This window comes from Strix aluco, chromosome 28, assembly GCF_031877795.1.
Source record: "Strix aluco isolate bStrAlu1 chromosome 28, bStrAlu1.hap1, whole genome shotgun sequence".
NCBI classification, from domain to species: domain Eukaryota; kingdom Metazoa; phylum Chordata; class Aves; order Strigiformes; family Strigidae; genus Strix; species Strix aluco.
In genome coordinates, this window is record NC_133958.1 from 6,865,744 (window position 1) to 6,893,088 (window position 27,345).

The window sequence follows — 27,345 nt, forward strand, 5'->3', positions numbered from 1 at the left end:
CCTGCACCGACACTGAGGGGTGGCCCCGGGTGCTCCCCATCGGTGGGTCCCCCCTTCAGAAAACCAAGGGAAACACAGAGCCAGAGCACGGGGGGATCCAGGCTGCGCCCCACAGCAGCGGGCGCACTGAGCTGAGTGGAAATGCTGAACTGTTCTGGTTCAGCTTCACGCACCACACCGGTACGGAATTTCTACTCTGCAGTGTTTCACTTTTCTCCATGAAGTTCAAGTCAATTCCAAATGAAAAGTTTTGCTCTGTGCAAAAAGTTCATTTACATTCTGCTTTTACTGTGTGCATTGATAGTGACAGTATATTTTTTAATCAAAAAGCTGAAACAAAGCAACTTCAGAAGATTAAATGAAAATTTATTTGCAGAAAATTTAGTCTTCTGAAGTTAATACTTTCCCTGTGAAAATTCCATTTTGAGCATAGAGTGCTTTGTAAAAGAAAGAAGGGAAGAAACAAAAAGGTGTGAAAATTGTGACCAGTTACTTTTTGATAGGAAGAAACAGTGAATTTTACACTCCTGCTATAAACTAACTGGCTTGCAGCAAGGGCTGGCAATCTCAGGCAGGATGGAGCTCAGGTACACTCAACACCACAGGTCCGTACAAGAATGGTCATGCTGCAAATCCTGATGTTATAAAAGTGATTATTCTGACCACAGACTCGATCAGGGAGAAGAAACACCTTACGAGCAGGCGTCTGGCAGAAAGAGCAGCCTTCTCTGTTCAGGGGCCAGATGCTCAGACCAAACTCCTTATGAAACAGCGTCAGAGCAAGAATTACTTGCAGAAATTATTCTCCAATAATTTTCCATGATTAATGTACATGGGGAAATCGCGTACTGCTTGTCCGATGTCTGGCTAGAAAGAGAGGCCAAATTCACCCAACAAGTGACTCGCTACAAATTCTTTGCTCAGGTCTCTCGAAGCCCCGTCCAGCTCGCCTCGGGAAGGAGCCGGCGCTGCAGAGCGCTTTTCCATTCGAATCTGCAGTCAAAGCACACGGGCGCAGGGACCTCCCCCGCGGGGCTCGATGCTGCACCGAGCTGCCGGCAGCCTGACGGCTTCACGCATCGGCAGCCTGAGGGAAACACCCAAACCATCCCGGGTACAGCTCTGGGGCCAGAGCAGCCGTGGGCACGCCTGCCCCCAGCACCACCCTCCCCACAGAACTCGGAGCGGATTTTCAGCCCCTCCTGTGTCAGCGGGGCACGAGGGGGATGCACGCTACCAGAACAGACGCTCCGAAGCGCCAAGAGCAGAGGCCGCTGCGGGGACAGGGGCCACCTGCAGCCCCTGGGGCCACCAGAGACCCCCAGGCAGGGCCGGGCCGTCCCCCCCGCCCTCCCCAACCCTCTGCTGTGCGCTACACAACCCGGCAGGCGAGGTTCAGTAACGACATCATTGTGCCAAACGTCTACAGCATCTGCTGGGATTTCGCAGGGGATGACAAACGAGCACGGCACCTCGCACGAGAAATATACAACAGAAAACCGTGTTGTTTTCCACATTTCAAAAACATCTGCTATGAATTAATGATTCAGCTCATACCTCCAATTACAGGCGCAGAAGAGAAGAGACTGGCTGAGCACCCTGCTGCTCACCAGTCCCTGCTCCTGTTCCTGCGGCAACACTTCTGCCTCCTGTAGACAGGACCTGGCACCTGCATCGCCCGCTAGCGGGACCTGGAAGGTGTCCCTGCAACTGCAGCCTTAGACTCCACCGCGGCTGCGGGGATCTCTGCTGACGCCAAGGGCAGCCAGGGGAGCATTTGCAGTTGTCTTAAGAAATTCACCAAAACAGACACATAAAGTGCCTTACAAGTAAACGTGCGTTACTGTTCGCGCTGTTCGTCCATGCAGCACAGCATCCTTGATGCCGTACATTGATTAAGCTTCTTGTACGTCTCCACTGGTCACACCAAGACAAATGTCTCCCCTGTATATCCACTGCTAAACACTCGAATCAGGGCAGGTTTAGGAAACTTCATCTTCCAGGCCTCTCAGCACGGATTCTGGTTTTGTTGAAATACTGCAGACACTGATAGTCTCAGTGCACTCAAAAGCAGGGGCAAGACACAGCTAAGCAGACGTCCCTCTCCACGAGCATCCCTTCTTCTACTGGAGTCACCCAGGAGAGACTAGACCGTGTCACCCACCCTCCCTCCGCACGGGCTGGTGTCACCGGGGGAGGACAGTCCTCTGCTCCCACCACGATTAACGCCACGCGCCGGGCGACTGACTGCGCTCCCACCCCCAGCACACGACCGGCACACAGAGCCATCCTGCACCCTCCTCTTCATCTGAACACAAAGGAGAAGATTCCCGTTCTCCTTCCAGGTTAACGCCGAGACAGCCCCTCACCGTGACGAGGATTTACACACCGCTGCTGAGGAGCTGCTCGGTGCACGTTCCCCAGGCCCCAGGGAGAAGGTGCCAAGACACAGAGAGGCAGAGGGTTTCCCTTCTTGAAGGATTTCACAGCAGCATATCCCTCACTAATTTCCTCCCTTGTTTAATAGGAATTTTCTTAATTTTGTTTTGAAGATATGCAGTGCTGTTAATTGCTGTTTTAACATGGCTCTAATAATATATCCTTTCTAATTGTTTATTGCTTGCCTATCTCTTAAGTGCTTAAATACATTCACAATTACTATTCTCTGCACAATCAGTGATTCAGCAAAGCACAGTGCAGCACATTTAATATAAAAACTTGATTTCATTTTGCTGAACTCTTAATTGATCTCCTTGCTAACTATGTTTCTTTGAAAACTAGCTTTCAGTCACGTCCAAATTGCAGCCTGACTTTGCAAATTCAGACAGAAGAAAAAAACCAGACATGCAGCAGACAACATTGCAGTGACACCATTTACAGAATAAGATGCCGCCAGTGAAAAATAGTCTTTTGAATCTTGAGTTTTCGGAGAGGAAGTTTAAAGGCTGGCGTCGCTACTTACTGGGAAGGTGGCAGCTGATGTCACCCTGTGAAACAGGCAGCGACGGGCAGTTACAGACCGAGGGAGCAGAGGTGCCAGGGAGCAGCCTACCTCGTAATGGGCCACGCGCTGGGACTCGGATATCAGCTGCGCGCTGCACACTTTGCAGTAACTCTCAGTGAATAATTCCTGGTCGATGTCAGACGATTTCATCTGTTCACAACAGAGAGGAGAGGCAACAAGCAGAATCAGTTACAGAAGGCAGGCAGAACAGAACATGCTCGATGAGGGTCCCTACGGAGACTCGGGCAAAGCAACGCTCGAGTCGAGTCGTTCTCGTCACAAGGGAATGAAACCAACTTTATACAGGTGCAAACGTGAAACACGGACAGTCCCCACCACACCCCCAACATCCGAGTTCAGAGTCCCCGGGGTTACGCACAACCAGCCTGCGCCCAGCGTTCACTCCTCGCCCAACAACAGTCCCCAGGCACTGCTGGGAGCAGGGGAGCTCCCCCAGCCCCGCACCCTCAGCCACGGCGCAGGCTCCTGTGCTGCTCCGCAGTTGTATTTCATGGTGAGCTCCAGCTGTAAGTGGCTGTTGTTCTCCACTACCTTCCATATCTAGAAATACCACAAACATAACCAGCGATAGCATAGACCACTCGAAACACACTTAACCATTTGTGATACCACACAAAAGAGTTGATAAAGAGTTTTCCATAAAACCAAACCTATTACAACCTGGAGGAAGGTGTTTTTAAGCTAAAAGGGTGTTCTGCTATATTTCTCAATTTAGACATGAAAGGAAATTGCTTGGGTGATTTACTGGGCTGTGCTGTTGTCAAGCAGCTGTTTAAATATTTGTGCATTCCCCACAGCTTCGACGAGGACACTTGTGCTCACACCACCAGCTCGCTGAGTGACCTGGTTCACAGGAACACTTCAGTTCTCTGTTCACACCTTCCTTGTTACACAAACAATTGCAGGTGTCCAACTCGGAACTGATAACCAAGGTGTGCATCAGGAAAGTTGAGGCTTATAAAAGGCTGAACCCAGGCAGAGCCAGAAAACACCAAAGTATCTTCACAGACAGTGTATTTAAAAACCAAAAACCCCCGTGCAATTCAAAGGGAAATTAGAGGCCAATGCCTTCCGACTAATGCCAAGATAAAGTCTATTAATTCACAATCATAACAAACCTGGGCATAATGAAGACTGATAATACAGTTTTTATTGATTTTGTTCCACTGATTGGGAAGAAAAACAACATGGAAATGAACAAGTTATGAGATGTCATTAGCAGAAAAACAACCAGGTGCAGAAAGACCTGTGATTGCTGGGCTGTGCAGCGGGGCTCGGGGTTGGGGCTCTGCCTCGGGGCTGCGGACATCCCAGACCCCCCAGGCCCCGCCCTGAGGCGAGGGGGCCTGTTCCCTGGGCTCGGGGATCGAGGCTTTCTGCACGCTGAGCCAGAGCTGCTGAGCTGGAGGTGGCCGCACCGAACCCCCCAGTGTTGTGGTCTCAGCACTATGAAGATCCCTGCACGTTTTATGAAAACAAGCAACTGAGCCGACACCAGAACTCCCAGCCTGGAGAGACCGACGTGCTCCCAGCTCCAGAAAAAGGTTTATTCGGGTGTTCATGATCTACCAGACAAAAGACACAAATCTCAGAGCTCCTCTGCTGGTGTCCTTGCTCTCTGATCCTGCAAAGACATCTGCTTGTTTTCTCTTGCTATCTGCCTAGGTTTAATCTTCATTTATCCTGTCTAGAGAAAAGCTGCATTAAGAAACTTTCAAAGACACCAAAGACCCTTTTAGGAGTAACAAGCAGTGTTGCAAAATTGCATCAAAGGCAAAATAAAGCAGGGGGAAGAAATCTCGCTTAAATACAACAGATTGACGCACGGCAACCAAAGAATCTCATTAAACCTCAATCCAGCAACCACGACAGAGGCAGGTAGTGTCGCCTTCATTTGCATGCAGTTTGCAGCGCTCACAGTATAAACTCTCATTGCAAAAATCAAAGTAAATCAAAAGCTGCTCAGTATTAGCTTAGCCCTTCATGCTCTGATAACAGATCCCAAGTCTATTCTGCCTCTAACATATGTGCATATGAATGGAGCTGTCTGTCCCCCCTTTACAGCAGCAGGGGCTAAACAGGCTTATCCAGAACAGGATTTAATGTCTTTTCTCTAAGCAGTAACTTCTGATACAGGTATAGGATTTGTTAGGCTCAATATTGCCTGTTAGGTTTTATATGCCATTGTTACTACACAAGGATGTAATGCATCACAACAGGTGAACACAGTTATTATGCTGACAATGTGAATATTATGCAGCATGATTCACGTTACCTAATAAAGCCTCTCTGGAGCGGCAGACCCTCGAGGAACGCTCCAAGAGCACAGTTACAGCCAGGACCCCCCCGCGCGCTGTCCCTGCAGGGACCCAGCGCTGGCGGGTCCCACCCTGCCACACAAGGCCACGGAAAGCCGAGTTTAACGAACAGTAAATCCCCACCGTGACGCAGCTCGTCCCCTTCGGCCGCAGCGCCGGAGCTCTGCCGCTGCCCCGCTCGAGGTGGCCACGGGCCCTCAGCAGCTCCTGGCAGTGGCTCGGGAGCACCCGCGTGGTCCCACCGAGGGCTGGCTTGTCCCCCGCTTGCTTCGCCTTAGGCTCTTTTTTACTGCCACTGCCTTCTCCCACCACCGCACACGGTCTGACCCACCTTTCGCACGGGACGGGCGTTGAGCCACGCGTGCCCGCTGCCCCAGCACACCCCCAAAGGCAGAGCAGTCTCTCGCCGTGTCCCTTCCCCGACCCACACAGCAAACCCCGTGGCTGTGGCCTGGGACAACCCCCCCACTCCTGTTCCCCTGCCCACTGCCGGGTGCATCCTCCCCGCGGTGGGACCGTGCTGCTCGGCCCGGCTGTCGCTGAGCGTCCCCACCAGGAGCAGCTCTTGGGTGCCTTCGCCCCGCGCCCCGCGGGGGCACACCAGGTTGCTTTGACCTCCTCAAGCAGCTCATCGGGCCCCACATTCGTCTCCGAGTTGCTGCATTCTCGTTGAACCCCTGGCAGAAGGACGGGGCAACCCTTCTCCCCCCGGTGCTGTTTGGGGACCAGATCAGGCACAAGTGAGCAGCGATGCTGCAGGCGATCACGGCTCCCCAAAAGCTCTCTGTGCCCTTGGGGAGCGCGGCAAGACCAGGATCGCTAAAGCTTGCAGGATGGCAGAGTTCTCAGAGAGCAGAGGCTTAACTGAGTGTCCTCCTTATACTTAGGATCCTGGCACAGGGTTTCACTGCTTGTTTTTGCATGCACTGCTTTTTAATAGTGATGAAAGACAGCAAGGCAGAGGAATGAGGGATGAGGATTAGGGGGAACAGGAGAATAAACGAAAGCAAAGCCTCCTTCATGCTTTTGCATGAATATATTAGGCTGAACTGTGGAGAGGATTCAAGCATATGTAAGCTTGGCTACTTAAAATAATTAGAAAGCTCTGGTAACAATAATTGCTTTGGGCAAAATTTATTACGAAGGGTTTGACAAAAATAATAGATTCACCTTAGCACTGAAGATTCCACCCATGCAATCCACCACTGGCAGCCATTTATACAAATCACCCTTGCAAAGCTGCTACTAAAACCTAGAAAGCCTGAGAGCAAGTTTAAACTCAAGTACCAGCTATTGACTTGAGAAAACAGACTTGTCCCACATAAATGCAATAGAAGAGCAAAGGTCTGTTCCCCTTCTCAGTAGGCTCCTACCTGTGTCTCCCGTACAGCCCTGCTGCCCAGAGTCCCTCCCGAGGGCTGACACTGAACTCACCGGTTGGTGCAACCTGCTGGCTCTGAATAATTTTATGGCTGGTGGCTGTTAGCTGGTTCCTTTGCTTTTCTTAAAATATATTTTTTTCTGTACTCTTCTATTTTGCTTTCTACGACAACACACGAGAGCAGCACCTCCAAAGGATGTCCAGGCAATATGCAGTGAAACAAATGCACGAACGTGCATCTCTCCGCGCCGTGGGCTTTACGGCTTCTCGCTGCCACGGTCCCCAGGGTGCCACCAGACCCCGGGAAAGGTCCAGGGCGGGTGTTTCCCTGGGGATCTGCGCAGAGACCCCGTTACAGGGCGGGAGCCGACCGAGGGACCTGTCTGCTCCCCACAAAAGGACGGTACAGAGACGCTGTAACCGCAGCGAGGCCACCGCGGGTGGCCAGCTGATGGCATCTGTGCAAATCGCTCCCCTCTGCAGCAAGAGGCAGACTCTAGACATGAAGCCCTGGGAAAAAGAAAACAGCTTTCTTGTGTGGGTACCTGACTTAAAAACAGTGCTTTTCTGCTCCAGAAAAGCTCCCTTTCCCCCCCACCCCTTTTGTCTTCTCTCAGATACACACTGCATTAGCATTTTGTGGGTCAATCCCAGCAGTGATTTATTAACTTCTTCTGCCTGCAACTGTCATAAAGGGAGTTCATAAGCAATTAATATTTATATATTTCTAATCACTTAATTCCACTCTGACTCTCCCTGCCTACAAGTGCCTGACAGCTCCTAGAACTGACTAGAGCCTTTGGCTGATCCCCACTGCACAGCCCATCTTTGTCAAAAAGCAGAATGGAAGGAAGGGTTTTTCTCCACCGCCAGCCGTCAGCGTGCCCGGGCTGTGCAGCACCACGCACCTCCAGGACGCTCGAGGAGAACCGCAGGTGCTGCCCAAGGAGGGACACGTTCCCTGCACGCTCTCGGAGGCTTTTCTTGCTGACAGTTGAAGAACTAACGTGCGATCCGCAGCCCTGCCACCTGGACTCAAACCGTTCAGCGGAGGAGAAGCACTTGTCTGCACACCAAGGTCTAAATATCTGAAACTCTTGGTCTCCTCCTCCTCCAGTGGGGACGCCAGCAGCGGGGCCTCCACCACAAACACCCATCACTTTGCTTTCAGTGGGGTTTATTATCGCCTCTTGTGCTGGCACTCAAGTGCTGAGGCCCCCTCCCTGCTCCAGATCAATAACCTCTGCACAAGTCAGCTCAGCATCTCCAGGAATGGCAAACGGTGTCATCAGAGACTTCACTTTAAATACCTTGTGCCATATGGCTACAATTCTCAGCAGTTTCAGTGTCTATAACAGCTTAATGAAAATCAATTTGATGGGGCTGACTCCAGTTTTTGGCAACTGCCAGAAAGATGCTAACTAAGTTGCATTAAATTTTAGAGGTCGGCAATCCACATATTGACATTAGAGGCATATTCAAAGCCAAATTCCTTTTTAAGGATATGCTCTGCACCAGCTGAATCCCACCCGCCACGGACACGTGCTGAGCGTGTCACAAAGGAGAGCGGTGGAAGTGCAGCTGCAGCAAGTGCTTCTGCAACCCAGACCCAGCCAGGACAGTAAAACCGCTGCAGGACCAGCTGGATGGGTGCGAGCTGCCACGGCCCTTCGCTGCCGAGACAGCCCTCGGGCTCCTCACTCACACAGCAGGCGCAGAAGCACGATCTGCAGTCACTGCTAGCAAATACTTCCCATCATGTTTCTGATAAATGCCGTTGTAATCTCCTTTCCAGCAATCTTCCCTCAGTGAGTCACTTCTATTTTTATTGCTGTATACCCCCGTTATCAAGTTCATCGCCCCTTTTTTTTGAGCAATGAGCTCAGTGAACAGAAAAGAAGTTCTTTTAGTAATGGGAAATTCACGATTGGTAGCAGAAATTCCAGAGTACACGGCAAACATGAACACAACAGAGCTTTTCTAAGTTTTGCCTTTTATATCACTTCACAGACTACCCTTGTTCACTGTCAATTACTTCTGTTTTTTGACAATAAGCAGAAAACCATGAAAACCCTGAGAAGCTGCAGACGACTTCATGTCATTTCAGGGTAGGGAGTTTGAAGACGCAGCACCATCCCTCGCCCGACCAGCCTGGTGTCAGAAGCAGACGGTTTGCAGCTTTTCCAAACGCCCCCCCTGCGCTGCTCGCAAGCGCCCGCGCCGGCAGATCCCTCAGCACTTAGAGCAACAGCTCAGGAGGGGACGTGTCAGATGGAGACAGCAAATGAGGGATCTAAATCTGAGATCAGAGCCAAGTCCCCGGGTAACTGTTGTCTCAACTTTACCCCACATGCCTCAGGTACAGGATAAATGTTACACGCAGACGCCCCAGAAGTTGCCAACTCAGCTGCTGCGACCGCAGACCCGCACACCCCACCTCTTCCTCGGCAGCCTGGGCCGGGCAGACCCAGGGGACTTGGAGCAGAAGGTGGCAGTGACCTGTGCAACACATCCAGAGGCGAGCAGGAGGGGCGAGCAGGAGAGGAGAGCACGGCACCGCCTCGCCACGCTCCGCCGAAAGGAAACTGCTTCCCACTGTCCCCCCGGCCCTGCCTCCCACTGGCTGCTTCCAGCTACATTTCTGCCTTTCTGATTGAACTTTTTTTTTTAATTTTTTAAAATCACTGCTTCCCAGTGCCAAATTTCCCCCCCAGCCCACCCCCAAACACAGCTACCAGGTTTAGGGGAGCATCCCCCAAGCTGTGCAGGGCTGCTCCCCCCAAGAGGCTCGGACCACTCCCCTGCCTGCAACAACTCCAGCACCGGGGCAAACTCGCTCCCACGTGTGCACGGGAGCAGCCACAGCAAGATCAACGGATACAACAAAACTGCCTTTGCACCGTCGTTCAACCAACGGGTACCTGAGACCTTGGGGTGCATCAGCCCCCCAGCCTGGCCCCCCCGCGGTGCTGGGCCCTCCCGGAGCGCTTTGCCCCGCGCGGGGGCTTGAACGTCCCGAGCCTTGGCCACCGAGGTGCTCACTGATCACCAGGAATTCCTGCTTGGGTTTGTTTTTCCTATTGCACAATCAAGGACAAGGAGCGCTGTACGACAAAGCACGGAATTCAGCGACTTGGTTTCTTCCAGTCAAGAGGAAAGAAAAAACTGTGGTCCCTTATCCAATTTACTCTCAAGGGCCTTAATCACCTTTCCCAGTATTAACAGCTTCTGAAACCTCCAGATTGGAGCACTAGAGAAGTGGCAACGGAGCATGTGCATGAATGCCAACTGCAAACAACAAGCCAAAAATTAAATGTCCTGATTTTCGTGTTATGAATTATTTGCGGCTTTTGCTGCTGTCACTCTCCCATGGATTAACATCTCGTGTAACACTTCCTGTTTTCTTCTGTTGTTTAATTTGTCTTGCAATAAAAAGAAAAAAAGTCTTTACTAATAATTAATGTGCTTTCAGCAACTCTGTTGCTGCACTTACATCAAGGCATCTGCAGAAATGCAAAATACTGCCTTTTGAAGTGCCTCATTTCCCAGCACTATCAGCGTGATGGACGGCTGAGCCTCTTCCACCAGTGAAATTCTCCTCCCACTTTCATCACCTTGAGAAGGGAGCGCTCTGGGCGCCGGGGCCACAGCCCTGCCGGCGCGGGGAGCACCGCCAGCTGCCCCGAGAGCGTGGCCAGGGATGGGGCTCCACCGCCAGCGCCCCCCGGGGCAGAACCTCCCGCAGCAACGGGACGGGACCCGCCAGCCTGCCCCGGGCCTGCTGCGAGAGGCGAATCCGCAGCCGTGGGATCTGCGGCCTCTGCCTGTGCCGGCACCTGAATTTGTTGTGTTCCCTCTGCAGCCCCAGGGGAGGCGGGACAGGGCCCTCGCCAGCGAGCGCCATATCGGAGCCCGGACAATCCCGCGGGATGGTGACGGTGTCCCTGCCCACGAAGAGCTCGCTACAAGCCACATCTTCAGAAGATGTGTGTGCTCTTTTCAGCTTTTCCTGTTCTCCTGCCAAACCAAAGATGCTCCATGTCCCTCCAGCTGTGCTGCACATCGGTCACCTCTGCCACACTTCACCCTCCCTGCAGGTCTTGTTTGGTTTGGGGTTTATCTGCCATCTCCCTACTCCCTCCATTCCCAAAATCCTCTCCAGTCAATTTGCTTCACTTCTGCACTCAACCCTTGATGCATTTTGACACGCTTTACTGGAACCTTGAAAATCAGAACAAGATTGTGTGTGGCATGAGCTGGGGAGCAGGAGAGATCCTGCACGTGTCTGCTGCATGTGTCGAAACACAGAGGAGAGGCTGCAGAGAGCAACAGGGAGGAGATGGAGCCTCAGTGCAGACGAGTCTCAACCCGAGCACCCCAAGCACCCAACTTTCCCCAGCATAAGCAGCCACATTGCTCCTCTGCCAGGATCTCCTTCTCGATGTTTGCCAGGACTAGAATACTCAGACAGCAACAGTGTCCTTCACATGGATGGAGATGAGGCTTTTGAAGGAGCCTCACGGCTCCCACGCCGCGGAGGGGAGCGTGCCGGCGTTGGTGCTCGCTCCCCCGCGCTGGGAGAGCGCTGCCCAGGACCGCGAGAGCGGGCGCACGGGAAGAGGGGCCGGCTGCGTGCTCCTCCGCGTGGGATTCAGCCGTGGGAGCAGGATCTCGCCAGGGATGTCTCGCTGAATTCCCCTTGGACTCGTGAGCGGGGGGAGGACGACAACTGCCAGATGTTCCCACCTCCTCACCTCATCGAGGTGTCACCGAGGTACCGTTTATAAACAGCAGAACCAAGAAAACCACTGATGAATGGGTCAGGGAAGGCAGTGCCCTCTGGCCAGAGGGAAGCCTCGAGGGGCAGATGATGTTTTCCAGGCAGAAAAGCAGCGAGGCCCAGGCTCCAGGCGTGCGGGGGGCTCTGCATCCCCTCACCATCACGGCACAGAGCGCAGCACCCAGCCGGCACCGGAGCAGTGACAGACGGAAGCTTACGCGTGGCGGTAACGTCCAGCCGGTGCCTTCTTGACCTGCTGCCTCTCTGAGGTGGGAATAAAGGGCAAGCCAAGGAAATCACAGCGCGTAGATCTGGAGAGCAAGGAAAGACCTGTGCCTGCCGCAGAGAGTGAGCCCTCTGTGCCAGCAGCTGCCTCAGGGGGGGGATGAAGGAAGGAACTGCCAAGTTCAAAGGGAGCTACGCTGCAATTTTGAGAGTGGCACCATCCCTTCCCTACAAATGCGTGTATCTGGTTATACACAGGAATTGTTCTAATTATTCACACTACATCGTGTGGCAGTATTTAATTGCAAACATGTGCTGACTTGAATAAAAATATATTTTAAAAAGAAGATTGATATATTGTGACGGCTGTAAGAAAGTTCGTAAGAACTGAACGAAGAGCAATCACACTCCACACCTCAGGGCATCGATTCTGCAGCCTGCACACTTCAAGGACAGGGCCCTGGGGCTCAGTCCAGCACGGACAGGTGGCAAAGCTCGGCCCTTTAGCAGCAGAGATAGCCCAGAAACCTCCTGAAAGGGTTACGACAGCCGGGCAGGCTTCGGCAGAGGCTGCACTGCGAGATGGAGGGGCTGATGTACTGAGATGGCAGAGGGGAGGGACTCACTTGTGCTGAGCTGCAGAGAGCTGGTACGGGCACGGAACAGGGTACCCTGACCAGGGACGTCTCTGCTGCCGGCACCTCCCTGCAGAAACAGACTGCGCTCAACTAAACCCTGGCCTGGGGAGGAAGCCTGGTCCGACATAGCCTGGCACGAAGCCCTGGCGCCCGCTCCTTTCCCTCCTGCGCGCCTCCCCTTTTAAATCCTCCCACTGCTCCCCACTCCGCGCCTCTCCCCACCCACCCCTGCCACCCAGGGATGCGTTTTTGGCAGCTCTCGTGGTGCCCCCAGCCACGATCAGGATGCTGCCCCCAGCCTCTAGGGGGACCCACACTCCCCCAGGACCCCACACCCCCCAGGGACCCCCCGAGATGTCTGGGCGTCGCGGGGCCAGGAGCACGGGGTGCAGCGAGGCGCCTTGTGGGCTCCCATGCTGCGGAGCCAGGGTTACCATGTGATGCTTGCGGTTGCTATGGAAACGGTGGTTTCTCACAGAAAGACACATAAATAGTCTCCGAGCCTCCCCGGAGCATGGTCTGTGCTGCCAGGCTGTGGGCACCCCGAAAGTCGGGGGGTTGCTGCTGCCCTGCCCCGGTCCCTGCCCCGCGGGTCGGTGACAGGGCTGCGCCACAGCGGGAGCTGAGCGGGGGGAGAAGCCGGCGAGCGGCTCCCGCGCAGCCTTTCTCTGCAATTACAATCAGGACACCACGTTTATTTTTGGATAAGCAGGACCTACTTTTTCCTGTGGCTCCCTAATAAAGTACAAAACAGTAGGAAGCGAGTCAAGCCGAATCCCGTGCCTGCAGCTCGTAGCCTCCAGTACTTTGCATAATCAGGGTTTGTCATTCCCCATCAGCTTCAGCTCAGAAAGCCAAGAGGCAAAGCCATGTAAGGTGGCAACGAGCTTAGAAGAAGCCTTCAGAGAACAAATCTGTCCATCACTGATGGGGGATTATTTTAATACTGGATTCCTTGATAAAAGCCTGCGCGCAGGCCTAGCTGGCTAAGCTACAGCACCTCCTACCAAAACCAGCTTCAGCCTCAACAGCACTAACCCCAAATCAGTTTAATGTCACTGCTTGCTTGCCGACAGTACTAAAAGCTCCCTGCCCAGCAAAGGTTAACGAAGTTAGCGGCAGCAGAAGCAGAGATGCTCCTGATTATCCTCGCTGACATCCGAGCTGCCGCGGGTGGGCTGAGCTCCTCTCCCCTCCCTGGGACAGTCCTTCATCCATCCGCGACACATCCAATATCTGCCAGCCGGAGCTGCCTCAGCCAGTGCCACCCGGTGAGGATTTATAGGAGCCCAGGTCTCCCCGAGGCAGCCAAGCAGCACTGGCAGGAACCCTCCCTACTTGTAATGATTGATGGACTCTGGTCCCTTCAGCTACAGCTCCCCTGCTATAGCAGAGCTTTTTGTAATCAATGAAATGATTTAGAAACAAGACACCAGGAATGCAAATGCTTTGTATCCAAGTCCCCTAGTTAGCACGGAGCAGCTAAACCCCGGCCTAATTTAACTGCACATCCAAATTCCACATCCGCTAAAGGGTATCAGCAGATTTCATTAAACTTCTTCATATTATCATGTAATCTGTCAATTAGCATTGTGTGCAACAGCAAACAACAAGGAGCTTTATCTTAAGTAAAACATAAAACATTTACATCCCTCCTACAGTCTTCTCTTTTTCTTTGCCCATCTTTTATTTAAAAAAGAAAAAGCACAACCCTTCTTTTCTTTGCATCTACATTCCTTCTCTTCTAAGAAGCAGGAGCATCTCCCATGCTCATCCACATGGAGCAGAAGCACGCTGGACTTTTAAGTTTTATGTCAGATCTGCCTCGTACTTGGGAGCATTTCAGCAAGCCACTCAGATAATTCATGCTGCATTTTCCCCTCTGGAAAAAAAACCCACAACACTGTTCTGTCCCTCACCAGCAGATGAGTAATGGTTCATCAATGCCCATTGTAGTGCTCCAGCTCCGCGTGTGAAAGGGTCTCCAGGAATGCAAACTATTCTGTTTTCATCAGTGAGAAACTAAACTGCTGTTGCAGAAGGGCCGGAGTCAGGCACGCTCCAGGCTGGGCGCTGGCTGCTCCTTTCGGAGACCAGCTCTGATTCCAGGGTTTGGAAAGGTCTCCCCCTCTCTGCATAGTCTGGGGACTCCTATTCCTACACTATTTATTAGGCATCCCCTGTGGTACCAAGAAGCAATAGAAAGGCATCAAAACAAGTTAATGTGTTTCATTACAACATCAGTTTTCAAAGTGGGGTAAGTTATCCTTCAGTCATGACCATCAGCCTTCCTTTCTCCCTAGAGAGGAAATAAGGCTGAAAAATGCTTTTCATATGTTCTGCAAAACCAAAAAAGATCCCTGTGCTTTGGTAGGGGCAGGGAAATATCTTTGCATCAGGCACGCACAGATCCAGAGCTTCTGAAAAGGTGCAGACTTCTCCAAAAAAGCAGACTGAAGAGGCGCCTCAGCTATTCCACCTGCCAGAAGCAAAGAGGTCAAGACCTGGTGGTAGAGGATTTCTGAGAAACAGGAAAGCATCCACCAGCTAACACCAAATTCCCAAAGCAAAGCATCACCTGGTACAATCGGAGCCAGATGAGACTGAAACGCTCATTAAAACGTGACTTATTCTGGAGAAAACTGAATGGAATGGGGTTCACCACGATCTGCATCAACTGGCAGAGACAGCAGGAAACAGCCCCATGACCTCCTCAGCACAAGCAGCAGCAGAGCTTGCTCGGAAACCGAACAGGACTTGGCAATGTGAAAAAGCCTGAAATACAAACCAGCCTGCATTGCAGAAAGAGACTGTGAAACTCCCCAAGAATTTCATAAATACGAATTAGCAAAGATAACCATAGATGGCACCAAGAACTCGGTTCCATCCTGCTTCGCGGTGTCATTTCTCGCCCAGCCTTGGAGCGGCGCGCTACAAATCCGCTCCTCCCGTCCCTCCCTCCTCACACTCCGTCCAAGCACCACCCTGTCCCCAGATGCAGGGGATCCCCATGAACCCCCAGCCGGTGCCGGAGGAGCCAGCACCACCGGGAGCGAGGGCAGCACCGCAGACCAGGGGGGGCCGCAGCCCAGCACCTCTTCATGTCAGCACAGCAAGAATGTCTGACAATTAAAGAGAGAAAATAACAGGTCCCCATACTCTGTGTGGCTCCTGTCCCTGCCAGACTCCTGTGAACTACAGCGATGTGCTTGAAAATTAGACAGATTAATTATTGCTACAATTAGCAGTATCATGAAGCATCTCAGGCAGCAGGAAATAATATTGTCATAAACTTGTGTAATCGCTCAGTATTTTCAGATGAGCAGTTGGATCCACAGTTATCATCTTGACACCTTCACCAGTGACATTGTAGGATGGAAACCACAAAACTGATTAATTAGTTTTCATTTTAAGTCATGCTAAACTCTGGCTGTCTCTGCCACATGCCGTCACTGAAGCCAAGACTCTGTAAAGCTCAAAGAGGTGGTGAGCGTGACGTGGAAGACGTCAGCGTCCCACGACTCACGGTTCCAGCCGAGACCTGGTGGAACGCTCCCGGGGCTCAGCCCGGCTCCGATGGGGGAACACAAGCACTGCTCGCGAGCACCGTGCGTAGCCTGGCGTGACCCCAGCGTGGCCACGGCCACCCCCCACGCACCCAGAGTGGCAACGGGACGAGCCCCGGCCGCAAAGAACCATGCTGGATCTGCTGTGAGACCCAACCACGGACCGGCTCGGCCGGCCGACACGCAGGGGCACGTGCACACACACACGAGCCTTTTGACTTATTTTTTTTCACGGTGGGAAGGAAAAACTCCACTAACCGTTCCAGTTTCCCTCTTGTTCACCAAGAGCACGCAGGCCGTCCACAGACCCCGGAGCGTTTCAGGGCAGCACCTCCGCGGAGCGGAGTGGCTGGAAGCCCAGGGCTCGGGCCGGCCACGCTGCACCACGCTGGCCTCAACACCGCGGCCGTGCAGAGGCCACGCAAGCCTCTGCCTCTCTTGCTCATACCGTCAGCTCATACGTGCTTATTATATTTCAAATAATAATAGAGGAGCTTGCACCGCATCCCATACGACGGGGGGGTTTAACCGGTTAATTTACAGCTTCAAAAGCAGTGGGTGTTCAATTCCAGCCTGTTCCTGGGGTTTCTGACAAGCTGCTCTGGGTGCTGCAGATCCAGTGATCAGAGCTTTTCCCATTTTCTTTATATAATTTTGAAACCACTGCGTGCCTCATATTCACAGCTAGCTGCTGGGTGTCATGTCTACGGCTGTACCCTTCAAGACAGCTTTAAATACCAATGTCTCACTTTGCCACCAAGTCCACCCACTGCTTTTAAGCGGCTGGATCAAATTTAGGAGCAGTTTTAAGTTCACAGCACAGTTCCCTGCCTCTCCTAGTGTTGATACCACTTTTCGAGAGCCACGCGTGCAGCTCCATCACACCCAGCTCACGGGCAGGCGAGGCCCTGTTCAGAGACCTGTGTGATACACACAGGTAACACGTATGTGATATATAACCAAGTAGATCGAAGGGGAGACAGGTGACACCTTCTGGGCCCCAAGTGCAGAGGCCGATATACTGGAAAGGTTTATTTATACTCTCCTGCCTTGAGGATTTGTTTCATCAACAAACACGTATTGGCAAGAAGCAAGGTCTAAGCTTAACTGCATCTTCAACCCCATTTCCTCTTTAACAAGACAAAATAAATACATTTCTCCTTTACAATTAAGAGGAGTGATATTATTCTCCCCTATCGCTTTCCAAATGAAGCTCCTGAAAGCCTCTTTTGAAGCTTCCCAGTTGCATTTCCAGACCCGCTTCCGCTCTGTGCTCTGGAGAAACGGATTAAACGAGCCCTTTGAAGTGCTGCTGCTCGTGAGCCGCTCTGGGGCGAGCTCAGCTCGGCTCTTTGTCGTGTCTGGAAGGAGGACAGCAACCACCCCTCACTTTCCGATTTCCCCCTCGTCCCCCAGGGACGGGGCCGAGGGACGGGGCTGGGGCCATCGCACGCCCAAGGTTGGTGTGTTCCACCACCGCAGCCCTCGCCCCCCACCGTGCACCCCACCGTGCACCCACCCACAGCCGCCACCTCCCTCCGGGAGCGACGCGCAGCTCCAGAGCAGGCCCCTCGCGACCAGCACAAGCCCTCTGCCTCCTGCCTGGTCCCTGTGCCCCGCTCAGCACCCCTGCCCGGCCGAGGGCAGCCCCCCGGCGCCATCCCACCCGACCGGGTGCCCGCAGCCGTGCACGGCCAGCGACTGCCCGGGGGACCGACCCTGCCTTACTCGCACAACAGACCCTTCACCCGGCACCACCACATCCGCAAAGTCTTGCAAAGAATCTCCCAGGACCGAACCTCGCACACAACAGGCAAAATGGTGTCACGAGGCGAACGCTGCGCCACAGGGGTGAACTCCCCTGCACGGGGAGCCCGACAGCCAGCACGGGCCAAGCCACCCGTGTCCCCTGGCAGCACAGTAAAGGGCTAACATCTGTCAAGCATTGCATAACAGGCAAGTTTTAATATTGAGAATATTCATCTCCAGCCATTTCTAGTTAATGAAACAAAGCAAACTGTGGAGAAAAATGGGAACATTACAGTAAAAACAACAACAAATTAAATTCTAATGCAATTAGAGAGCAATTAGGGATCTATCCTCTGGGAGCATTTTAGAACTCTGGGTCTTTCTCAAAATCTGATCTCTCTGCAACTTTATTTCTTTCTAATTAATAAATGAGGAAGCGAATGGCATGGCTTCCCCCCGGCCCCAGGCCCCTGCAAAACGCCATCTCCGGCTCTGCAGGAGCAGAAGGTGGTGGCAGGTAGAAGCATTCACACCTCTGAGCTGCGGAGAAATGCAGCTGTCAGCAGAACGAGGTGCAAAGGCAGGGAGAGCAGAATCACCACTGGTGTCTGTTGCAAGGTGACCAGAAACACAAAGACCCAAACGCTCTTGTGCAGGAGCCAGGCTGAGCAGGCACCAGCAGACAGCAGAGCACGAGCGACCCTGGAAAACCCTTTCCTCTCCTGTACACAGCTCCCACAAAAGCCACAGCACAGAAAAATATGTATTTAATTCCTCTTGACTTTTTAAACTTACCCACATATATGGCTATAGATAAGCACCCACTTAACAAACTGCTCAAGTACCCTGCGGGAAGGAGCAGGACACCCTGCGGGCATCGGCCTCTGCTGTCCTGGGCAGGGCGTGAGGAGCCTCCAGCAGCCCACGGCCTGCGCTGGCCTCTCCGCCATCCCAGCGAGCCTGGAAAGGAGCGTTCAGCACATCCCTCCCTGCAGGGCTGGGGACATCGAGCATGGTGCCAACAGAGCGCCCCAGAAATTGCAGAACTGAAACAAAGGGGCGAAGATGCACCGTCCCATTAAGCCGGTGCCTCTCCAGTCTCATCCCCAAGCTGCCTCAAGGTCACAGCTGCAAAACCAACACGGCAAAGCCTGGCTCTGTTAAACCTTCCTTCAGGGGATGCAAACACAGTACATGCTCTCTGCAGAGGAGGAGATGGCACGGTGTGGAGGAAAGCCTTCCTCCTCATTTCCTGAAGCTGCTGCTATTCCTGGGGGCAGCCCCGTCTGCACTACGCAACTCCAGTACTTTGCAGCAAGGGGTGTTTTTCACACTTTGTAAGGAATAATAAAGCTTCCATATGTCCCACTACCTGCCCAGCAGCTGTCAGGAAGACAGCCCCTCCGTGTTCAGCCGAGGAAGGTACCTGTGCAAGGAGGGAGGTGGGATCCTCAACCTTCATGCATTTCTGTACCCAAATCCACCCTTGGGAACATGAGCGGCCCCATTTTGGCCTAGAAATTGGCCCAGTTCTGATCTCTCAAACCAGCTCTGGATCTCAAGTCACACCTCCTTCCTTGGGAGCCTAACCCAGACAAAGCGAGACACCCAGACCCGACCGTGCCCAGGCCACCCGGAGCGAGGATCAGCCCGGACCAGCCCCAGCAGCCCCGGCCTGGCTGGGCCGTCTCAGACCCTGCGGTGATTTCTGAGGGGCTTCTGGGAGCCCTCCCGACTCTGAAGAACACCTCACAATGAAAAAGAGTCAATTAGAGGCTCACGGCTCTGAAAAAGATGCTGACTTTTGGTCAAAAGTTGCTTCTTGAAAAGGAATAATTCTCAAAAAATCCCCGCTATTATTGTCTACATTTGATTGCTGACGTGGGGGAGGAGGGCTGTTCGTTGGTGTGCTTGGGGATTTTTCCTCCCCTCAACAGCAAAACCCCTGCAGAGAGGGATGACAAATCCACAGAGGGACCAGACTGGCCATCAGCGTTCCCAGGTAAACCTCCGGGCACGAAGAAGGGGAGCTCAGTGGTGCAGTGCCATAAATCCCCCAGAGGGAGAGAGCTGGGCTGCTCACGGGGAGGAAGGTGCTAAGTCAGCAAGGATCAACTGGCTGCACCTTTCCTTTGCAAACTGGAAGCAGTAAATAAACCAGATCCAGGCAAATATCAGCAAAACATCTCCATACACAGACAACAGCTTTTCAAGCAGGGCTGGTCAGCAATGCTGTGACTAGCGAGGGAGGCCTGTGAGAGGTGTGGTGTGTGCACTGCAGCACACCTGGGCAGGTGGAAAGGCTGCAGCACTCCACCTCCTCTGGGCTTTTCAGCACAGGAGAGGACGGAGCAGGGCAGAAAAGCCTGAGGGAGGAAGGCTGGACGCAGGACAAAAGTTAATACGGTACAACTCAGAGCCAAGCGAAGTGAATTCTGAAACGTGCACACCCAAGTGGGCCAGGTACACACAGAAACGCGGTGCAACTGCTATGTACGGACCAGGATTAATTATTTGGAGCGACTCGGAAGTGACTAAGAATCATCAGACAGAATCAACTGCGAGGGGTGGAAATCAATCCGAATTTTGGAACAGTCCCATGCCAGGATGTGGCCAGATCCCCAGGGAAGGGATGAAGGAGGTGCCAGAGCAGGTGCAGGGATGAGGAGGTTTATAATCGACAGGTCTACACTGCTCTGGGAGTAATACAGGATTCCTGCCCTTCTGCTTCTGATAAAATCAGGGGGAAAGACCCATTTTCACCTAGAAAGCTCCTCTGCCACCCCCCCCGCCCCCCCGTCCCTTCCTACAGCAGATGAGTCACTGTCTAGAACCTTTATCAAAATACCTCTTACAAAATTGTTTATCGGGTCCCTGCCATTCCCCGCCCCGCAGCACACTGCAAGGAGAAGGGGCAGGAGACACTTCAGGTCACTGTCCCTCTCCTGGGGAATGACGAGAGCCCCAAAGCTGAAACGCCCCTCTCCAGCAGCACCCCCTGCTCCCCCGGGCTCACCTCTGACATTCCGGAGCCGGTTGTTTGTGTTTTGCAGATGGATTGCACGTGCTCGTGCAAGAGCCAACTGCACAATCTCATACAGGAAATGCAGACTGGTGATTTTTAACTGTCTCCTCAAGGCTTCACCCAATACTGCACAGGCTAAGGTCACTTCAACATCAGCGGAGGGCGAAAGGAGCGTGCGGCTGCCTGAAGGGCAGCAATCGGAGCACGTTTAACCTCAGGAACTGAGGGGGCACTGCCCAGCTCCGGTATCACTGATCAGTGGATACGGACTGTCAGCACTCAGACGGCTCAGGGGTCAGTTACTAGAGCTCTTCCATGCAGCCCAAACCAGCAGCCACCCCGCCCGTGCTGCATAAGGAACAGCTTTTGCTGAGGCTCCCAGACCTACGGAGGACTCCAGCGCAACACGTGGGGCCAGGCAGCCCCACGGAGATGCACGGACCGACCCCCCCTCGCCGGGACGAGCAGCCGTGGCGGCCGCGGGTGCTGCAGTGGGTCGGACCAGGGCTGCCCCCGGGGACGGCAGCCCCAGCCCCCCGCACTCAGCTGCCTCCCTGGAAACTGCTTTTGCTCTCTAAACGCTGCTGACTTGGGAAGTTCTCCAAACTTCCCAAACAACAGAGAGAATAGGCTTGTTTTCCTGCATCTGCAGACATCCACGCTCGCATCCCGCAGCCCCAGGGGCTCCTCTCCCCATGCCTGACAGTGGGGACACCTGCGCCGAGTCCGTCCAGTAGAAGCACCCCGAGATCCCGCTGACTGTCCGGCGCGGGGGCTGCCCCTCGGGGGATGCTCACACCGAGAGGCCTGCCCGGCCGCGGCCGCCAGCTCACGGGGGGATGCAGCGTTCAGCAAAAACTCCACCGGGAAAATATTGCAACGCCTGGCACGGGGCTGGACCCCTCGCACAGCGTTACGCTGGTCCCCTCGGACCTCCCGCCGTGGGTCCGGGGGTGGCACAGCCAGCACAGGCACCGGCTCCCCGGCAGCGGGGGCCAGATCGGACCCCCGATCTCGGGCTCCCCCTCCGCAGCAGCGCCTGCGGTACCAAAACCGCTCCGGCAGCCTCGCCACACCTGCCGGCGTAACAGATCATCCCCCGCCGCTCTCCCACGAGCACCGTTATTAAACGGTTCCGATTCCCCAGTAAACTTTCCTCCAACTCTAATCAACAGATTCAAGCAACAAGCAACGCGCCAGCGGGCGGGGATGGTCGGTACCTTTGTGCCGCCGGAGGGGCTGAGGCGCCGAGGACAGCGGAGCTGCTCCAGCGATGCCGCCCCAGCGATGCCGCCCCAGCGATGCTGCCCGGGAAGGCGGACGCTGGAGCTGCCAGCTCGCTCCCCTCTCCCCGACCAGCTCTCCCAGCAGCCCAGGCCAACTGTGCTGGGAAGGCGCTGGGCGATGCTCGGCCGTCGCTCCAGCTCCACCCCTAGTAGCAGCGATTGGCTCCGCCGCGCTTCTGCAAGGCTGCACTGGTCCCAGCAGCCTCCCTCCGCACCCAGCTCCCACTACCAGCAAGAGCTTCCCCAGGACCGATTCCCACGGCCCGAGCCAGGCCCTGGTCTTGGGCAGGCTTGGCAGGTCAGGGGAAGGCTGAGCTGCCCGACACAGCCTAAATCAGAGCACCTGAGGGGGACTTTCCTCACTGAAAAGAGAAGGATGTGCAAATCTGATCTGCAGGGCAGAGGCTGTGCAGGGTATCACAGGCTCCAGGGGGAACGTATTTACTTCCAGATTCACACTTTCGCAGATGACGCACTTATTTTAATACCCTGGATTTACAGAGCGAGCACGCCTCGCGCTGCAGGCATCCGCCACGCGCTGCTCCGAGGGACAGCAGGAGGTAGCCCCCCCCCAGGGATCCAGGGCAGGAACAGTTTCTCAAAGCAGGAGCCAGAGGGGAGCAGATACCACAGGGAACAGGACAGGTTCATCTTCAGCTGAAGGGCAGTCACGGCCCCCCTTAGGCAGGACTGGCGGGACACAGCAGCCAGCGAGCAGGTGCCCAAGGCCAGGGGCAGAGAGAGGAGGGCAAGGCAATAAACAGGGGGAGGAGAAATGCAGAGCCTGCACGTGATGAGGAGACATCCCTAATGCAGCACCACGCACACGGGAGTCTGTAACACACAGCCAGGCTTAAACCAAACCGATCTCCCCACTGTCAAATCCAGTAACAGCTCAATCTAGAGAGTGGACTTTCCTTATTTTTTGTGCACAATATCCTCCAGGCAAAGCCACTTCAGAGTTGACACTGAAATCCCTGAAAACCAGGGTGTAGACAAGCACAACCCCACACACGTTTCCTCTGCCAACGCAAAACTTCAGAGGCAATGTCATCTCACTGCCCTCCTTTCTGCTTGTAACGACATAAGGAGGGCGAGGACCGGCTCGGCCCCGCAGAGGGTTTCTGTCCCAGCTTTGCTGAATTGGCAGACACCTCATTTGCCAGCACACGAGCCTTGCTACTCACAGGTTAGGTAAGAAATGGGGACATGATGGAGCAGAGAGAGCTTGTGCTCCAAGCCTCGCGAGGTGCCATTTCCAGCCTGCGATGCACATGCAAACAAGGAGAAAGGCAGTTAATCTGGCTCTGCTCTGCCTCCCTCTGTTCCCATAACATCTCTCAGCAGGGATGAGGGTGCTGTGTCTCTGTGGGGGGGGAGATGTCTCAGAGGTCTTTGCAGGCAATAGGGGGCTGCACCCTGGAGGAACTGGGGGATGCTCCTCTCCCATGCCGAGATGTGGGGAGGCTCCTTTACGCCTTCGCTTCCAAAGCCAGGTAAAACCAAGCACGCTCATTCCTCTTCTGAACATTCGGCTCATCAAAGCCATTACAGGCCTCCCCCTTTTCTCACAAAAAGAGCTCTGCTGTCTAGGTACCACTTTTGCCAGAGCCCGATAAAAATGCTCCATCTTCAGCAATTCGCCTTAGCGGAAAGCGGATGCTGCGCCCCTGGCAGAGCACAGCAAAACCTGGCCAGCAGCCTGGGCAAGGCCAGCTGTGGCGCATGGCCACTACGGGGGGGGTCTGCAGTACCTTTAAGAAGTGAGTTTGTGTAGTTTGATTTGTTTCTGTTAAATACACTTTGCAGACAGTCTCAGGGATTTTGTTTGTGCAAAGTAGCTGGCTGAGCCACACGGCTTCACTTTTGCTACCAGGTACCTGGAGCCTCACCTTGGAAGTGAAATGGACTTTAAATCACCCTCTATCACACAAACATTAGAAAGAAGAGAAAAGACTTCAGCAATTTTTCCATTTCCAGCTTAATCTGCTTGACAGCAGTTTTACAAACTATCTGAGCTGTTATGCTTCATGATCCTGCTTGCTTCTTTAGCTATAAAAAAAAAAAAAAAAACAAACAAAAACCCAAAACCTGCTAAGGAGCATTTAAGCCATGCATCTAAGCCTCCAAAATTGACACAAACTCCTTAGAGCTGCCACCTGGAGCCTCAGATACTTCAGTGCTAAGAGCAGATCAGACAATATTTGCAATGATGCAGCTGCCATCCAGGGAGGAGATATTTCTTAAATCTCTTCCTTGCTTATTTTTGTACGATTACATAATTCTCAGGAGCATCCCATGCTCCCTTGTAATGGCAGCATCAGCACAAGAAATGTTGGAAATAACTTAAAAATTAATAAATCCTTTGAAGTTTTCCAAGGTGCACCCTCCCACCACCTAGCACAGCCTTTCCTTGCTTTCACCTGAGGCTCCCCGACCCTGGGAACACTCGGGGACGTGCCTGTTCCCCAGCCGTCGCAAAGGGACACCAGGGTGTCCGCGTGCCGCTGCTGGAAGAAGCTCCGTGCCAGCATCCAGCGGCAGGTCGGGGGCACTCAGCTGCCCTGTCAACACGGCCGCGGGGCCAGACCACCCCGACACCCCACAACCGGGCCACTGGGGAAACCCCAGATCCGGAGACCAAGCTCTGTGCCCTTGGCACAGAAACGAATGGAGAGAACCAAATGCCGGCGTGCCGAGGCTGCTCTCACCCCATGGGGACCAGGAACCTTCCCTCCCCATGGGGCTGCGAAGCCCAGACACTCCCCAAGGTCTCCCCGAGAGCCTGGCAGCGTCCCGGCAGCGCAGGCTCCAGGGGGCCCACGCAAGGCTCCCCGGACAAAACCGCCTCCAAGAGAACTCTCTTTTGCAGAAAATAATGGTGAGAATGAGTAATTCGTTACTGCCCTCCTTTGTGTCAGACAAACAAGCCACCCCACAGCTCTCCCCAACAGACTTGGGCAGCCTGGGCTTTGAACAAAGTGCAGCACTGGAAAATTCAGCTTTTGCTCCATCCCAGCACCCTGCCAGCGCTCTGGAACGTGTTTACAGGCCCTGAGCTGGGCTAACTCTGGAACAACCTGAAACGCGTCAAAACATGGAGCTGTAAAGCAGCAGCTGTGATTGATTAATCACAGTAGTGAAGCTGAAGGGCTTGATCATTTTCAAAAGCTCCTTAACATCTTATTCTCCAAAGAAGGAGAGGTTACTGCAGTCACGGAACAAAGCAGAGCACAAACTGGAGCCGTTCCCTCCCGGGAAAGGCTCTGGGCAGGCTGCGCTGCCTCGTACGGGGCCTCCGGGAAGCAGGAGATCGAGGCAGATGAGCGAACCCACCGCGCTGCCGCCTGCCCGCCATCTCGGGCCAGGTTCCCGAGGGGTTCCCACACCACCCGCGCGGGGAGGCCGCTCGCCAGCACGCACGGCCTGACCCTGCGCCGGCTGCGAGCCCTCGGCGGCCGCTTGCACACCCCAAGCCTGAGGGACGCAGCATCGCACGAGCCAGCAAGGGCACCTTTCCCCCCGGAGCAGCCCGGCCAGGCCAGGTCCAGCCCGTGCCCGCTGATGGGGCACCATCTGGGAGAAATCTTGGCTCTCGTACAGCGGCACCACATCTCCTCGCTGCCAGAGGGCTGCCCAGGACCGGAGCACGCACAGCCCCTGCGGAAAATCCCACCCGCGAAGGGCATCGGTTACTGGAGAGGGAGGGACGAACCTTCCTCCACCTGCAGGGAGACGCAGACACCCTGCAGCCCAGTGGGAAACGAATTTCCCATCCAACCTCCTGGCCCAGAGGAAGTTTACCCTTCCTCTCACACACATTACGGCTGTGAAATATTTCCAGATTCCTTTATTTTTATGGGAACGCTACATTTTTCCCTTCCAAAAAGAAAGAATCCATTTCTCTCTAATTTGACTCCGGTGGGCAGTCCCATTGATTGATGTGCCTCTTCCACCAGCCCTGCTTCCTCCCAAAGCCCGAGCGAAGAGCTGTCCACAGCAAGCACAGGGCACAGGAACCATCACCCCACAGGGCTGTTCAGCAAAATACTTTCCAACCACCAATTAAATACAGAACTGTTACCTGGTCAGCAAATAATTGGCATAAACGTTGGGGTGCGCAGGGAGCCAAGCCCCTCTCAGCGGTGCTAAAGGTGTTCCTGCCCTGGGGCAGCAAACAGACTGATGCACCCGCTGAATCAGGGCCCTGTTCCACACGGACAGCAGCAAGGACAATTCAACACACCCGCCCTGGTACCCAGAGGCTTTGGACTTGCATCCTTGCATTTGTCCCTGTGCTGGCAACAGGAACGCCTCTTTCCAGGCGTGTTCCTCTCCACACCAGCGCACTCAAGACACAAGAACCAGTCCCTCAAATCTTGAATGTTCTCACTAGCTTAGGCCTGTCAAACGTGGTCATGCTGGCCCAGCCTAAAGCATACTTAATGGACACCTGGCATTTACATGGCACTTCATGTCTCCAGACTGGTGTAATTACCTGGAGTCCTGCAGCAACCTCTGCAGGAACGATGCAAACGCCCCAGGGAAGGGAGAGGTACGGCCTCGAGGCGTCTGAATAAACCCTGCACCCTTCACCCTCCTTCTCGCCAGAGAAGACGAGCCCATTGCTCTTCCAGACCCCTCCGAGCAGATCTCGCTCAGGCAGAGCGGGGACACGGGGCAGTCCCCGTGCAGGAGGGCGAGGGTGGCCCCAAGGCCCGTGCTGTGACACAAGGTGCCTTCTGCACCGACGCCAGCACGGTGGCCGGGCAGCCAGGACACTCTGCTCCTGGGCTGCTGCTGGCTTCTGACCTGCCACAAACAGAAACCAGGTTTTCCCCAATGAAACCCCGGGTCTGACTGTCTGCTACTGATCTACCACGTTGCTGTGACGTCCAGTTCCCGAGGCACTACATAGCTCAGTGAATAATTATAAAAGTCTCCAGAAATAAACAAGATTTTTGTCACAGCAGCAAGCACATTGCTTTGCTTTGCTGCCCGGTAGAACACACCATTGCTTTGGTTCTCCTTTGTGCCGAGACCACACGTTAGCACTACGGCAAGTGTGGAAGTGCAACTTTGTGGCACGATGTGGCCAGAGCATAAATGAGAACCAGGCCCTGCAGGACTATTCATCTGCCCTTGGTCTAAAAGCCCACTTTATCCCCCTTTCCCCAAGGGAGGAAAAAAAGAAACCTGCTGTCTTCAAAGCCATTTTCTTAATTAGCAGTCACTGCACAGGCCAAGGGGCATGGCAGAGGCACCGACGGAGTGGAAGGGAAATAAGCAAAGTAAAATTAGTACTTGGGTTCTTCAGGAGGCACAGACAGGCCCCGCTCCTGCGTGCATTCA

The 27,345-nt window shown here is 54.0% G+C and overlaps 1 protein-coding gene across 4 annotated transcripts in view; it reads right to left on the reverse strand.

Moving 5' to 3' along the window:
* Positions 1-27,345, reverse strand: part of ZMAT4 (zinc finger matrin-type 4) — a 94,042-nt gene that overhangs the window by 58,859 nt on the left and 7,838 nt on the right. Inside the window, exons 1-2 of one of the 4 annotated variants that reach the window (XM_074808110.1) lie at positions 21,928-22,105; positions 3,053-3,154 (exon numbers count right to left, since the gene is read on the reverse strand). In XM_074808110.1, the coding sequence (XP_074664211.1) occupies positions 3,053-3,154 (102 nt within the window). In that variant the 5' untranslated portion in view covers positions 21,928-22,105. Of the gene's footprint in view, positions 1-2,962; positions 3,155-21,927; positions 22,106-27,345 lie in introns of those variants that run through there. The other 3 variants (XM_074808109.1, XM_074808108.1, XM_074808107.1) reach the window with 3 other exon arrangements.